This window comes from Entelurus aequoreus, linkage group LG06 (genome assembly GCF_033978785.1).
Source record: "Entelurus aequoreus isolate RoL-2023_Sb linkage group LG06, RoL_Eaeq_v1.1, whole genome shotgun sequence".
Taxonomy (NCBI): Eukaryota; Metazoa; Chordata; class Actinopteri; order Syngnathiformes; family Syngnathidae; genus Entelurus; species Entelurus aequoreus.
Window position 1 is genome coordinate 19,588,042 of NC_084736.1, and position 14,858 is coordinate 19,602,899.

The 14,858-nt window shown below is 40.7% G+C and overlaps 1 protein-coding gene across 1 annotated transcript in view; it reads left to right on the forward strand.

The window, feature by feature from the left end:
• ngfra (nerve growth factor receptor a (TNFR superfamily, member 16)) overlaps positions 1-14,858 on the forward strand; it is an 87,823-nt gene that overhangs the window by 45,236 nt on the left and 27,729 nt on the right. The window contains exon 3 of the mRNA XM_062050177.1: positions 853-1,215. Within this exon, the coding sequence (XP_061906161.1) occupies positions 853-1,215 (363 nt within the window). The remainder of the gene's footprint in view (positions 1-852; positions 1,216-14,858) is intronic.

The following is a 14,858-nucleotide window of genomic DNA, read 5'->3' on the forward strand; positions in this document are numbered from 1 at the left end:
CTGCTTATTTCAGCAAGACAATGCCAAGCCACGTGTTACAACAGTAATAGTAAAAGAGTGCAGGTACTAGACTGGCCTGCCTGTAGTCCAGACCTGTCTCCCACTGAAAATGTGTGGCGCATTATGAAGCCTAAAATACCACAACGGAGACCCCGGACTGTTGAACAACTGAAGCTGTACATCAAGCAAGAATGGGAAATAATTCCACCCGAAAAGCTTAAAAAATGTGTCTCCTCAGTTCCCAAACGTTTACTGAGTGTTGTTAAAAGGAAAGGCCATGTAACACAGTGGTAAAAATGCCCCTCTGCCAACTTTTTTGCAATGTGTTGCTGCCGTTAAATTCTGATTGAATGATTATTTGCAAAAAGAAATTACGTTTCTCAGTTCGAACATTAAATATCTTGTCTTTGCAGTCTATTCAATTCAGTATAAGTTGAAAAGGATTTACAAATCATTGTATTCTGTTTTTATTTACCATTTACACAACGAGCCAACTTCACTGCTTTTGGGTCTTGTACATACATGTGTGTTTATTCAACTTCATGATACTGCACTTTGCAGCTATATGTTGAGAATATTACATAAGTGCACTCAGACATTGTCGTTTGAGTAAAGCTCTGATCAGATAAGGACAAGCATTACCAGATGTCGCCCACAGAAACATATTTTGGTATATATTTCCATATGGTAGAGAAGAGATAACGATGTATACCACCAGTCATTTGTATGTGGCGTGTGTTTTGAGTCACACTAATTTTCTCCCTGGGGGAGGTGTTGCTAGGCAGAATTGTTGAAAAAATCTGCACTATTATATACTGAGAGGTCCTCATGCTCCTGGTCCTTGTCCTGCAGGCGAGACCTTCTCGGAGAACTACAGCCACACGGAGCAGTGCCAGCCCTGCACGCAGTGCACGGGCCTCATGCGCATGGAGACGCCGTGCACCGACTCCAACGACGCCATCTGCGTGTGCCGCTACAACTTCTACCTGGACGGCGTGTCGGGCCGCTGCGAGCCGTGCACCGTCTGCCTCGCCGGCCACGGCGTGTTCGAGCACTGCATGCACGAACACGACACCGTGTGCGAGGAGTGCGAGGACTACACCTTCTCGGACCGCGAGAGCTCCCTAGACCCCTGCCTGCCCTGCACCATCTGCGACGACGAGACCGAGGTCCAGCTGGCCCACTGCACGCCCGTCAGCGACTCCGTCTGCCACAGTAAGACCCTCACCTTGCTTTCGCCGCGCCTGCTCGCAGTTACGCAAATAATCCTCACGGGGGCCGTAGTAGATGGAAAAAAAGAAAAATGTGTACGTTTTATAGCATAGGTTCTCCTTTGATAACAGATTTCAAAATAAACATCAACATTTCACTCCTGAAATATTACTAAAATATCATTAAACACAAAATACTAGAGATGTCCGATAATGGCTTTTTCGCCGATATCCGATATTCTGATATTGTCCAACTTTTAATTACCGATACCGATATCAACCGATACTGATATATATAGTCGTGGAATTAACACATTATTATGCCTAATTTTGTTGTGATGCCCCGCTGGATGCATTAAACAATGTAACAAGGCTTTCCAAAATAAATCAACTCAAGTTATGGAAAAAAATGCCAACATGGCACTGCCATATTTATTATTGAAGTCACAAAGTGCACTATTTTTTTTAACATGCCTCAAAACAGCAGCTTGGAATTTGGGACATGCTCTCCCTGAGAGAGCATGAGGAGGTTGAGGTGGGCGGGGTTTGGGGGGGGCGGGGTCAAGGGTAGGGGCTAGCGGGGGGTGTATATTGTAGCGTCCCGGAAGAGTTAGTGCTGCAAGGGGTTCTGGGTATTTGTTCTGTTGTGTTTATGTTGTGTTACGGTGCGGATGTTCTCCCGAAATGTGTTTGTCATTCTTGTTTGGTGTGGGTTCACAGTGTGGCGCATATTTGTAACAGTGTTAAAGTTGTTTATACGGTCACCCTCAGTGTGACCTGTATGGCTGTTGACCAAGTATGCCTTGCATTCACTTGTGTGTGTGAGAAGTCGTAGTTATTATGTGATTGGTTCTGGCACGCAAAGGCAGTGCCTTTAAGGTTTATTGGTGCTCTGTACTTCTCCCTACGTCCGTGTACCGCTCCGTACAGCGGCGTTTTAAAAAGTCATACATTTTACTCTTTGAAACCGATACCGATAATTTCCGAACCGATACCGATAATTTCCGATATTACATTTTAAAGCATTTATCGGCCGATAATATCGGCAGCCCGATATTATCGGACATCTCTACAAAATACCATATTTAATTTCGGTCTCCCGATACAACCTTTTCACTTTTGATAGGATACGGATATCAGAGCTTTGAGTTTTGGCCGATATTGAAATATTGGTCTAATACGGTTTGAGCAGGAATCATACATCCTTTTTAGGGGCAACTGACAATTCGATCCGATTCCCATTCCTGTGTTGACGATTCGACTCGGAATCAATTCTCCAGTCAAACTGATTCTGGTTATGTATTATTCAGTACATTAATTATAATGAAACTCTTTCGAAACAGGTGAGGAAAAAAGTACACATTTTTTTTAAATACATTTTTGAAAATTATGTATCTATTAAGAATAGGGGTTAATGAGAATCACAATTTGGATGTGAATCGATTTTTTTGTAACCGTAATAATAAATGGTACTTTGTAGTAGTGTTGTCCCGATACCAATATTTTGCTACCGGTACCAAAATTATTTCGATACTTTTCGGTACTTTTCGATACTTTTCTAAGTAAAGGGCACCACAAAAAATTGCATTATTGGCTATATCTTAACAAAAAATCTTACGGTACGGTCTCTTATTGCAAGTTAGTCCTTAAATAAAATAGTGAACATACAAGACAACTTGTCTTTTATTAGTAATTAAGCAAACAAAGGCTCCTAATTTAGTCTGCTGACGTATGCAGTAACATATTGTGTCATTTATCATTCTATTATGTTGTCAAAATTATTAAGGACAAGTGGTAGAAAGTGAATTATTAATCTACTCCTTAATTTTTTGTTAATATCTGCTGATGTGTGTGTGTGTGTGTGTGTGTGTGTAAGGAGGTTGAGGTGGGCGGGGGGTGGGGGGGTGGAGGTGGGGGGTAGGGGGGTAGGGGGTAGAGGGGGGTGTATATTTTAGCGTCCCGGAAGAGTTAGTGCTGCAAGGGGTTCTGGGTATTTGTTCTGTTGTGTTTATGTTGTGTTACGGTGCGGATGTTCTCCCGAAATGTGTATGTCATTCTTGTTTGGTGTGAGTTCACAGTGTGGCGCATATTTGTAACAGTGTTAAAGTTGTTTATACGGCAACCCTCAGTGTGACCTGTATGGCTGTTGACCAAGTATGCGTTGCATTCACTTGTGTGTGTGAAAAGCCGTAGATATTATGTGATTGGACCGGCACACAAAGGCAGTGCCTTTAAGGTTTATTGGCGCTCTGTACTTCTCCCTACGTCCGTGTACCACTCGCGTTTTAAAAAAGTCATAGATTTTACTTTTTGAAACCAATACCGATAATTTCCGATATTACATTTTAAAACATTTTATACTGATAATTTCCGATATTACATTTTAAAACATTTATCGGCCGATAATATCGGCTGTCCGATATTATCGGACATCTCTAATATTTTGTATATTAAAATGCTTGTTAAACTACAATTTAAAAACAACAGTTTTATTATTCAGAATGTTTAACATGATAAAAAAGAGCAAACTTGCAAGAATAGATTTACACGTGTGTACACTCCATCTTGGAATAAGATGTCTGTGTCGGAGGGAAGTGTGGAGGTCGGAGGTCAGCTCTTCAATGGCAGGAAGTGGCTCAGTTTTAGCGTGAAAAGAGGTCAAGTACGACTGCAGAGTCAAACAGTGAATATTCTGCTGCTCTCCCACCAAGAAGAAGAAGAAGAGGAAAAGGACCACAGTGGAAGTTGTAAATTAAATCAGGCCCACAGGGCATGGAATGGTCTTCAAAGTGGACATGATGGAGTTCAGAGACTGTGTCCACTTCTGATTGGACGGAGAGGAGCGTTCGCTCCCTTTTGATTTGTTAGGCAACGCTTTGTGTCGGAAACGGCGACTCGTAAATTAAAGCAACGTCTTCTTAGTTGTCCCTACATGACTTTGAGCGGAAATCTCAGAATGAAGCCGGTTGAGGAGCCAAGAAAGGCACGTATGGAGTTTAAAAAGTCTCTTCCTCTGCAAAATACACCTTTTTTTTTTTTTACCTGCACCAGGAGGTTTGTCTGTCTAATTCAGGGGTCTCCAAACAAGGGCCCGCCAGCGTCCAAAATCCGGCCCATGGGAAATTTCAGTTGTAAAAAAAAAAATGTGTCCGACCGTTTCTATGTTAGCTACCTCTCTTTGTTTATAATGTCTATTTTTCCGCTGGATCTACTCTCTATTTTATGCTGCCCTTTTTTTTTTTTTTGCTGCAGCTGTTACATATACTGTAATACTGTACATCAGGGGTGTCCAACTCATTTGGGCTCAGGGGCCGCACGGAGGGAAATCTGTGCACACGCGGGCCGGACTATTGAAACCATGGCATTAAAACCAAAAAAATAAGGACAAATTCAGATTGTTTTCTTTGTCTTACTTTGGCCAAAAATAGAACAAACACATTCTGAAAATATGACAATAAAAGTATAGAAAAAAAATACCCGGCAGCGGTATAGTTTAGATCAGCAGTCTCCAAACTACGGCCCGATGGCCGAATACGGCCCGCCAGCATCCAAAATCCGGCCCGCGGGAAGTCTCAAAGTTTTTTTGTAAATTCGTCCTTTCTGATCTATTTTTTACCGCTTGTTAATCTCGGGGTCTCTTCGCCGCTCAGGCAAATCATATTGTCAAAAAATGCATTTTCCCATTGATAACGTGACATGATTGCGCTCGCGAGTGCAAACTCTTTTAGTCAATTAGTGCGAGGAATATATATATATATATATATATATATATATATATATATATATATATATATATATATATATATATACATCCATTTTTTTTTCTTTTCTGGATGGATGTATATATATATATATATATATATATATATATGCATATATATATATATGCATATATATATATATATAAATATATATATATATATATATATATATATATATATATATATATAATATATACATATACATACATATATATACATATATATATATATATATATATATATATATATATATATATATATATATATATATTATATATATATATATATATATATATATATATACTGTATATATATATATATATATATATACATACATATATATATATACACTACTGTTCAATAAGTTGGGGTCACCCAAACCATTTTGTGGAATAGCCTTCATTTCTAAGAACAAGAATAGACTGTTGAGTTTCAGATGAAAGTTCTCTTTTTCTGGCCATTTTGAGCGTTTAATTGACCCCACAAATGTGGTGGCTCCAGAAACTCAATCTGCTCAAAGGAAGGTCAGTTTTGTAGCTTCTGTAACAAGCTAAACTGTTTTCAGATGTGTGAACATGATTGCACAAGGCTTTTCTAATCATCAATTAGCCTTCTGAGCCAATGAGCAAACACATTGTACCATTAGAACACTGGAGTGATAGTTTCTGGAAATGGGCCTCTATACACCTATGTAGATATTGCACCCAAAAACCAGACATTTGCAGCTAGAATAGTCATTTACCACATTAGCAATGTATAGAGTGTATTTCTTTAAAGTTAAGACTAGTTTAAAGTTATCTTCATTGAAAAGTACAGTGCTTTTCCTTCAAAAAATAAAGACATTTCAATGTGACCCCAAACTTTTGAACGGTAGGTGTATATATATATATATATATATATATATATATATATATATATATATATATATATATATATATATATATATATATATATATATATATATACACACTATATTGCCAAAAGTATTTGGCCACCTGCCTTTACTCACATATGAACTTGAAGTGCCATCCCATGCAATTGTACAAAATGTTTTGGTATCCTGGAGCATTCAAAGTTACTTTCACTGGAACTAAGGGGCCAAGCCCAACTCATAAAAAAACAACCCCACACCATAATTCCTCCTCCACCAAATTTCACACTGGGCACAATGCAGTCCGAAATGTAGCGTTCTCCTGGCAACCTCCAAACCCAGACTCGTCCATCAGATTGCCAGATGGAAAAGCGTGATTCATCACTTCAGAGAAGGCGTCTCCACTGCTCTAGAGTCCAGTGGTGACGTGCTTTACACCACTGCATCCCACGCTTTGCATTGGACTTGGTGATGTATAGCTTAGATGCAGCTGATCGGCCATGGAAACCCATTCCATGAAGTTCTCTGCGTACTGTACGTGGGCTAATTGGAAAGTCACATGAAGTTTGGAGCTCTGTAGCAACTGACTGTGCAGAAAGTCTTTGCACTATGACCCCTCTCTGTCAGTGTACGTGCCCACCACTTTGTGGCTGACTTGCTGTTGTTCCCAAACTCTTCACTTTTCTTATAATAAAGTTGACTTTGAAATATTTAGGAGTGAGGAAATTTCACGACTGGATTTGTTGCACAGGTGGCATCCTATGACAGTTCCACGCTGGAAATCACTGAGAGTGGCCCATTCTTTCACAAATGTTTGTAGAAACAGTCTCCATGCCTAAGTGCTTGATTTTATACACCGGGCCAAGTGATTAGGACACCTGATTCTCATCATTTGGATGGGTGGCCAAAAGTATTTGGCAATATAGTGTATGTATATATATGTATATATATATATATATATATATATATATATATATATATATATATATATATATATATATATATATATATATATATATATATATATATATATATATATATATATATACACATATATATATATACATATATACATATATATACATATATATACATATATATACATATATATATATACATATATATATATATACATATATATATATATATATATATATATATATATATATATATATATATATATATATATATATATATATATATATATATATATATATATATATATATATATATACGTTTGGTCAGGAAAAAACACTGAGGCTATTTCATCCCGACAAGCCTGTTTTGCAGGTTTCCCACACACACACACACACACACACACACACACACACACACACACACACACACACACACACACACACACACACACACACACACACACACACACACACACACACACACACACACACACACACACACACACACACACACACACACACACATACTTTGACTCTCGTAATGTAAACGTAAGGTAAAAAAGTAAAAATTATTTTGATCAGGCCTAAAATCGAATCAATTGATTCTTATCCCATTTTGGACGTTTTTCAAAAGTTTCGGGAAAAATACGCCAACAACTGAAAAACCCTGGTGATCAAGATAAAGCGTGGATAAAGTACAAAAAATGTCGCTTTATGGAGAAACACACACAGCTCATTAGCATTAAAGCTACACACACACACACAAAACGGCACGTTCCCATAGGGACTTACTGAAAGTACTTTTAAAAACGGTCTAAATTCCAGCATCCAGGCAAGACGTTGGACATCACACCACTTGACAAATTAAGAAAATTGATGAAAATGGATTAAAAAAACACGTCAATATGACACCTTTGAAGTGGACGACAAACGAAGAGGCTGACGAGGAAGTGAGGCTGCGTCCTTCCAGCTGTCAATCACGGCACGGTTAAGGATGAGGTAGAGGAAGATGGCGCTCTGAAGTCACTCCGTGATGAGGATGATGGATCGATTGGCGTCATGGGATTTCTGTGACTGGGGCTCACGTTTCGCTGAGTGACCTCCATCACACACACACACACACACACACACACACACACACACACACACACACACACACACACACACACACACACACACACACACACACACACACACACACACACACACACACACACACACACACACACACACACACACACACACACACACACATACAACTTCTGCCATACACACACTTATTTTTATTAGCATCTAAACTTAATTGAAATGGCTATTGAGAAGCCCTGGGCTTGAAACAGCGACCACAAAGCCCCAGCCAATGAGAATTAAGTCCAGCAGCGGAAGCTCATTGCACAGCACGGCTCTTAAGGCATCGGGAAGTGAGATTTTCACAACGTACTACCACTGCGCCTCCTAAGTTCACTCTCATCCGGGGATTTCGGCACCAACGTAACTGTGGTAATCTGTTCAGTCTGGCTCGGGGTTCGAACCAGCAACCACAAATCCCAGCGAATGAGAGACAAGCAGTGCTAGGCTACGAGCTGAAAGTCATGGGCTTAACTCTAGTTCTGTGGGATTTGTCGTTACTGGTTCGAGCCCAGAGCCAGACTTAGCAGATAACCATTGTTAGGTTGGTGCCGAAACCCAGGACGAGAGTGAGTTTTAGGGGGCTGAGAGGTTTTAATGTAAAAAAACAGACCAGATATTTTATGGTACAAAACGGGCAGCTAATTCACCCCGATTTTACCGTAATTAAAAACAAATATATTTCTGTGTGAAACCACCATCAAGTTTGCATTAAATTCTGGCAACTGAGCTTCCAGTTTTTTTTTTCTCCATAAAATCTATGGTCAGTGTTCTAACAGGAACACCATTCCACTTTTTAAAGCTCAGCCTGCTGGACTTAACACTCATTCCCTGGGGATTTTTGGTCGCTGGTTCGAACCCAGGGCTGGACTGAGCAGGTAACCACGGTTTCATTGGTGCCGAAACCCGGATAAAAGCGAGCTTTAGCGGGTTGAGCGGCTGCGTGGTGGTACATTGCGCAAACCTCACTTCCCAATGCCTTAAGACCCGCGCTGTACAATGAGCTGAAAGCTCAGCCGAGCGCTGCGGGACTTAACTCTCAATTGCTAGGGGTTTGGGGTCGCCCATTCGAGACAAAGGCTGGACTGAGCAGATAACCACTGTTAGGTTGGTGCCGAAACTCAGGACGAGAGTGAGTTTTAGGGGGCTGAGTGTAGCGGCTGTGCATTTAAAAAAAAAGAGGTTTTAATGTAACAACACAGACCAGATATTTTATGCTACAAAACTATCAGCTAATTGTCCCAGTTTTACCGTAATTAAAAAAAAAAAAATTCTGTGTGAAAACCACCATCAAGTTTGCATTAAATTCTGGCAACTGAGCTTCAAGGTTTTTAAATTTTTTTTTTTTTTACCCTAAAATCTATGGTCAGTGTTCCAACAGGAAAACCGTTTCGTTGGTGCCGAAACCCAGATAAAAGCGAGCTTTAGCGGGTTGAGCGGCTGCGTGGTGGTACATTGCGCAAACCTCACTTCCCAATGCCTTAAGACCCGCGCTGTACAATGAGCTGAAAGCTCAGCCGAGCGCTGCGGGACTTAACTCTCAATTGCTAGGGGTTTGTGGTCGCCGGTTTGAGCCCAAGACTGGACTGAGCAGATAACCACTGTTAGGTTGGAGCCGAAACCCAGGACGAGAGTGAGTTTTAGGGGGCTGAGTGTAGCAGCTGTGCATTTAAAAAAAAAGAGGTTTTAATGTAACAACACTGACCAGATATTTTATGGTACAAAACTATCAGCTAATTGTTCCAATTTTACCGTAATTAAAAAAAAAAAAAAATTCTGTGTGAAAACCACCATCAAGTTTGCATTAAATTCTGGCAACTGAGCTTCTAGGTTTTTAAAAATTTTTTTTTTTTACCCTAAAATCTATGGTCAGTGTTCCAACAGGAAAACCGTTTCATTGGTGCCGAAACCCAGATAAAAGCGAGCTTTAGCGGGTTGAGTGGCTGCGTGGTAGTACATTGAGCAAACCTCACATCCCAATGCCTTAAAACCCGCGCTGTACAATGAGCCGAAAGCTCAGCCGAGCACTCTGGGACTTAACTCTCAATTGCTAAGGGTTTGTGGTCGCCGGTTCGAGCCCAAAGCTGGACTGAGCAGAAAACCACTGTTAGGTTGGTGCCGAAACCCGGATAAAGAGTAAGCTTTAGCATGTTAAGTGCGGTGGTACGTGACGCAAACCTCACCTCCCTCCCCCCATTCTCAGCACATTCTACAGAGGCACTATAGAGAGCCTACTGACCAACAGCATCTCTGTCTGGACTGGAGCCTGCAGTGCCTCAGACTGGAAGTCTCTCCAGAGAGTGGTGAGGACGGCGGAAAAGATCATCAGGACTCATCTTCCTCCTATCCAGGAGATCGCAAAAAGCCGCTGCCTGACCAGGGCTCAGAAAATCTGCAAAGACTCCTCACCCCCCCACAAAGGACTGTTTTCACTGCTGGACTCTAGAAAGAGGTTCCACAGCCTCCGTAGCAGAACCTCCAGGTTCTGTAACAGCTTCTTCCCTCAGGCCGTAAGACTCTTGAACGCGTCATAATAATCCCCTCAATTCCCCAAAAAAATTGATTAACTACTTGGAATATAAAGACAATATAACATACATCCATAAACCTGGATGCATATGCAAAAGTGCAATATATTTATCTGCACAGTAATCTATTTATTTATTGATTTATTGATTGATGACCTTATTGATTTTTTATCCTGCACTACCTTGAACTAATGCAATGAAATTTCGTTCTTATCTGTACTGTAAAGTTCAAATTTGAATGACAATAAAAAGGAAGTCTAAGTCTAAGTCTTAAGAGCTGGCTGTACAATGAGCTGAAAGCTCAGCTGGACTTAACTTTCGTTTGCTGGGGATTTGTGGCTGACTGACACACCAAAAAGAAGAATTAGGATGAATCCAATTCCTGATTGGTGAACAGATTAAGAGGCGCGTCTAAATACTTTTGTCCATGCACTCCCAGCTACGCAGGTGCTATTTTCTTTCCAGAACTTTCCCTCTTCATCTCGCTCTCGCCTCCCTTTTGGCCGGCGTCCATTCGATGAGCGCAGCTAATTAGAAAACTTGACAGCAGCTCCTCTGTTCATCAGCACCCCCAGGGAAACACTCCCCTCCTCTGTCCCGCAAGGCCGCCGCCGCCCCCCTGGAAAGGAAGAAAGCGCGCCTCCCTGACTCCCTGGTCGGACACGTCCGATGAGCCACAGAGGGGAGAGTGTTCTCGCCGCTGATAAAGACGTCATTGTGCGCTCGTCTCATCACCGGGGCCGAGGAGACGTGGACTCGCGTCCACACCCTGCTAATGAGGTTTTGTTTTTTTAACGAGCGCTCCGAAGCCACGAAAGACCGATGAAGTTGTGGAAGCATGCAGGCCTCCTGGAGCGCAGCCAGCCATGTTGTATCAAACATGGCTGAAGAGACGTGTAAAGCAGCTAGCAAGACCTCTTACGCTACACCTTAGCTTCTCACATGCGGGTTGCGGTATACCTTAGCATTCCAACACCTCAAAGCTTGCACTGATCCGGATTTTATACTACGTTATAAAGGTGTCCTGATCGGATATTGTTATTGGGTATCAGTTAGGGCTGGGCGATATGGCCTTTTTTAATATCTCGATATTTTTAGGCCATGTCACGATACATCAGGGGTGTCAAACGTACGGCCCGAGGGCCGGATCAGGCCCGCAAACAGGTTTTATCCGGCCCGCGGGATGAGTTTACTAAGTATAAAAATGTACCTGAAATTTTGAATGAAAGAAACAGCTGCTCTATAATGTGTCCACTGGATGTCGCAATAGCAATTCTTTGTATCTTTGTAGATGATGCTACATATGTACAAAACAAACCACATGTTAGTACATCAGTCGAGGAAAATGATCAAACTACATAAACAACATCCTGCAATTTGATTTTGATATAATATTTTTATCTTTATAGATTGAAAATTAACACCAATGAGTTGACTGATGAACATTATCAAGTGATGTATTCAGAAAATATAAATAACGACAAATAAAGTATATATACTATTAACCGCAACAGTTGATTGTAAAAAAGAACCCAACAACATTATGATTTGTACATTTTCAGATCATAATGTTGTTGGGTTTTGCTTGTTCTATTTTTAAACAATACAATCTGAAGTTGTCTTTATTTTTAAGTTATCGTGCCTTCATTTTACCAGTCCGGCCCACTTTGGGGTACATTTCTCTCCATGTGGCCCCTGATCTAAAATGAGTTTGACACCCCTGCGATACACGATATACATCTCAATATTTTGCCTTCGCCTTGAATGAACACTTGATGCATATAATCACAGCAGTATGATGATTCTATGTGTCTACATTAAAACAATCTTGTTCATACTGCATTAATATATGCTCATTTTAAACTTTCATGCAGAGAGGGGAAATCACAACTAAGTCAATTTGCCAAAACTTTATTTATTAAAGAGTTATTAAGCAGTGGCACAAACATTCATGTCATTTCAAAACAGAAAGTACAAGATTGTCAGAGACATTTTAAAACAAACTATGCGTGCACTTTTGTGCATGATGTCACTAAGATGACATATCAAAACAACACTAAATTAAAGTGCACTTTTTGTACAGAACGCCACTACAATAGTTTAAAAACAAATAAAGTGCACTTTTGTGCATGATGTCACACAAGATATTTCAATAAGTGTCAAATAAAAATGAGCTGCATAATAGGAAATCAAATCCTTCGCTATGTGGTAGGTTACTGCGGACGTTATCTCCTTCTGTTGTTGACTATTTCATTCATACGGTGTCGTTGTGGAAATAGTTGCTTCGGCATTTTGTTGGTGTGGCACCGGCCGGAGATGTTGACATGCGGAGTTTCAAGCACTCTTCATTCTCTAGCGGGTGACTTTTCAAATGATGCTACAAATGAGCAGTAATGCTACTTTTTGTAGCAACGCTTTTGCCGCACACTTGACATATTACGGTTGTCTGTTCGACATATTCCCGCTTGAAGCCAAACCACCGCCAGGCAATGGACCCCGTGCTGTTTTTCTTGGGAATTAATTATTATTCCTTCATTTGTTACCAGATTCGCACCTTCTTTCTCTCGTATTACCACTCGCACCACATCGCTAGCACCACAGCTAATGTTACCTATGTCGCTACCTCTCTGCTCCGCGAGGGCGTATACGTATGTGACGTATGTAAGAAGGTGCGTTTGTTAAGTCTCTGTGAGAAGGAGAGACAAGAAAGAGTGAGAAAAGCCTGTAGTGTAATGCCCGCAGCTAAAAGCAACTGCGTGAGAAGGTATACTCGAATATCACGATATAGTCATGTTCTATATCGCACAGAGACAAACCCGCGATATATCGAGTATATCGATATATCGCCCAGCCCTAGTATCAGTCCAATATCAGCAACCACACCCCCAAAGGATTATAAAGTATTACATGTACATTTTGATTTTTCCTGAGGGAACTCTCCTGAAGGAATCAATAAAGTACTATCTATCTATGTAAAATGTCCGATACAAGCAGTCGTGCAGCGTGTATACTTGTGCAAAGCTGGACAGCCAGTTAGGTAAGTCGGTATGTATGTAGGCAGGTAGGCAGGTAGTTATTGTCATTGCACAAGTACAACAAACCCGTTCAAGATTAGACAAACAAACAGTGTACAGGGTTATAGAACAGGAACGCTGATGGGTCGCCACAAGGCGCCCCGTAAAAGATGGGGAAAAGGTTAACGCTGGGGGAGGATGAGTAAAAAAATACAATCTAGACTGGGCACCTAAGGGGGCCCAGTCTGGAGTGGGAAGAAACCTCCATAGCAAAGCACATATACATATTACAACATACATCTCGAGACTAGCAACAGAGGGGAGGGAGTGGGGTCCACGGTGGCAGGCTGCAGCTCTTCAGGCGCTGCCCAGCCGTCCATCACCCGTAAGGGATTCGCGTCAAGGTGTTGGATGGGGGGTGGTGGTGGTGGTGGTGGTGGGGGTGAGGGGGGGTATGTGTGTGGCGTATATTTTTTTGGATTTTGTGGAGTTAACATCTAAATGTCCTCCAATAAACACATAATTCCTTCCATTTTAGTGAAGTCATTAACAAAAGGTAAACATCAGCTACTTAACAGCTAAGCACACAATGGAACCTAAGCTAGACATACGTAATAATAATAGAGCAATATTGCAGTGTAAAACAGTACATTTGTCAATGTAAACAAGTATCAAATAATCACATTTGCATATTACTGTTACTTACGTATTACAAAGTATCCAGTAACAAAAGTGTCCGCATCATTCAACTTACTGCGTCATAAGCTTGAATTTATGAATTATTAACTCCACTACAACTTAAAGACAGCATAAGTACATTTCAGATAGTTAATAATAAATAAGTTACCTACTATTGTTCTTTGTTTGACTAATTCCACTTGATGAATTTTTTTTTCACACTACAAAATAATACATGTATGTACTATGATTTGTGCTGATATCGCATGGATCAATATCCGCATTGGACCATACTCAAGGCTTGGATATTGTCGTCGTGTGGGAAGTAAAACCGTTGCATCGAGACAACTGTACTGTGTTACTTTAGGGGCAGTGTGTCTCAATTATTTTCTGTTACGCCCACCGAGGAAGGAGAAAATATTTTGCGCCCCCCCCCCACTCTCCACCGTGACTATAAATAGTATAATTTGTCTATAAAATAGTTATAACTTTATCTCTGCATAACATTGTAAGTTTATTAACATTAAAGGTCTTTACTCGTCTTCCACTGTGGTTACAGTGAAGCCAAGTGCTACAAAAGAATGCTCCCCAAGGTCACATGTGCTCCCACTAGCATCGCACCGCGCCCCCCCAGGGAGGCCCGTCCCTCTATTTGAGAAGGACTGCTTTAAGGGAAACCACTTTTTTAAAATTTCATTTTGCCTATCATTCACAATCTTTATGTAAGACAAGAACACAAATATCTGCTCC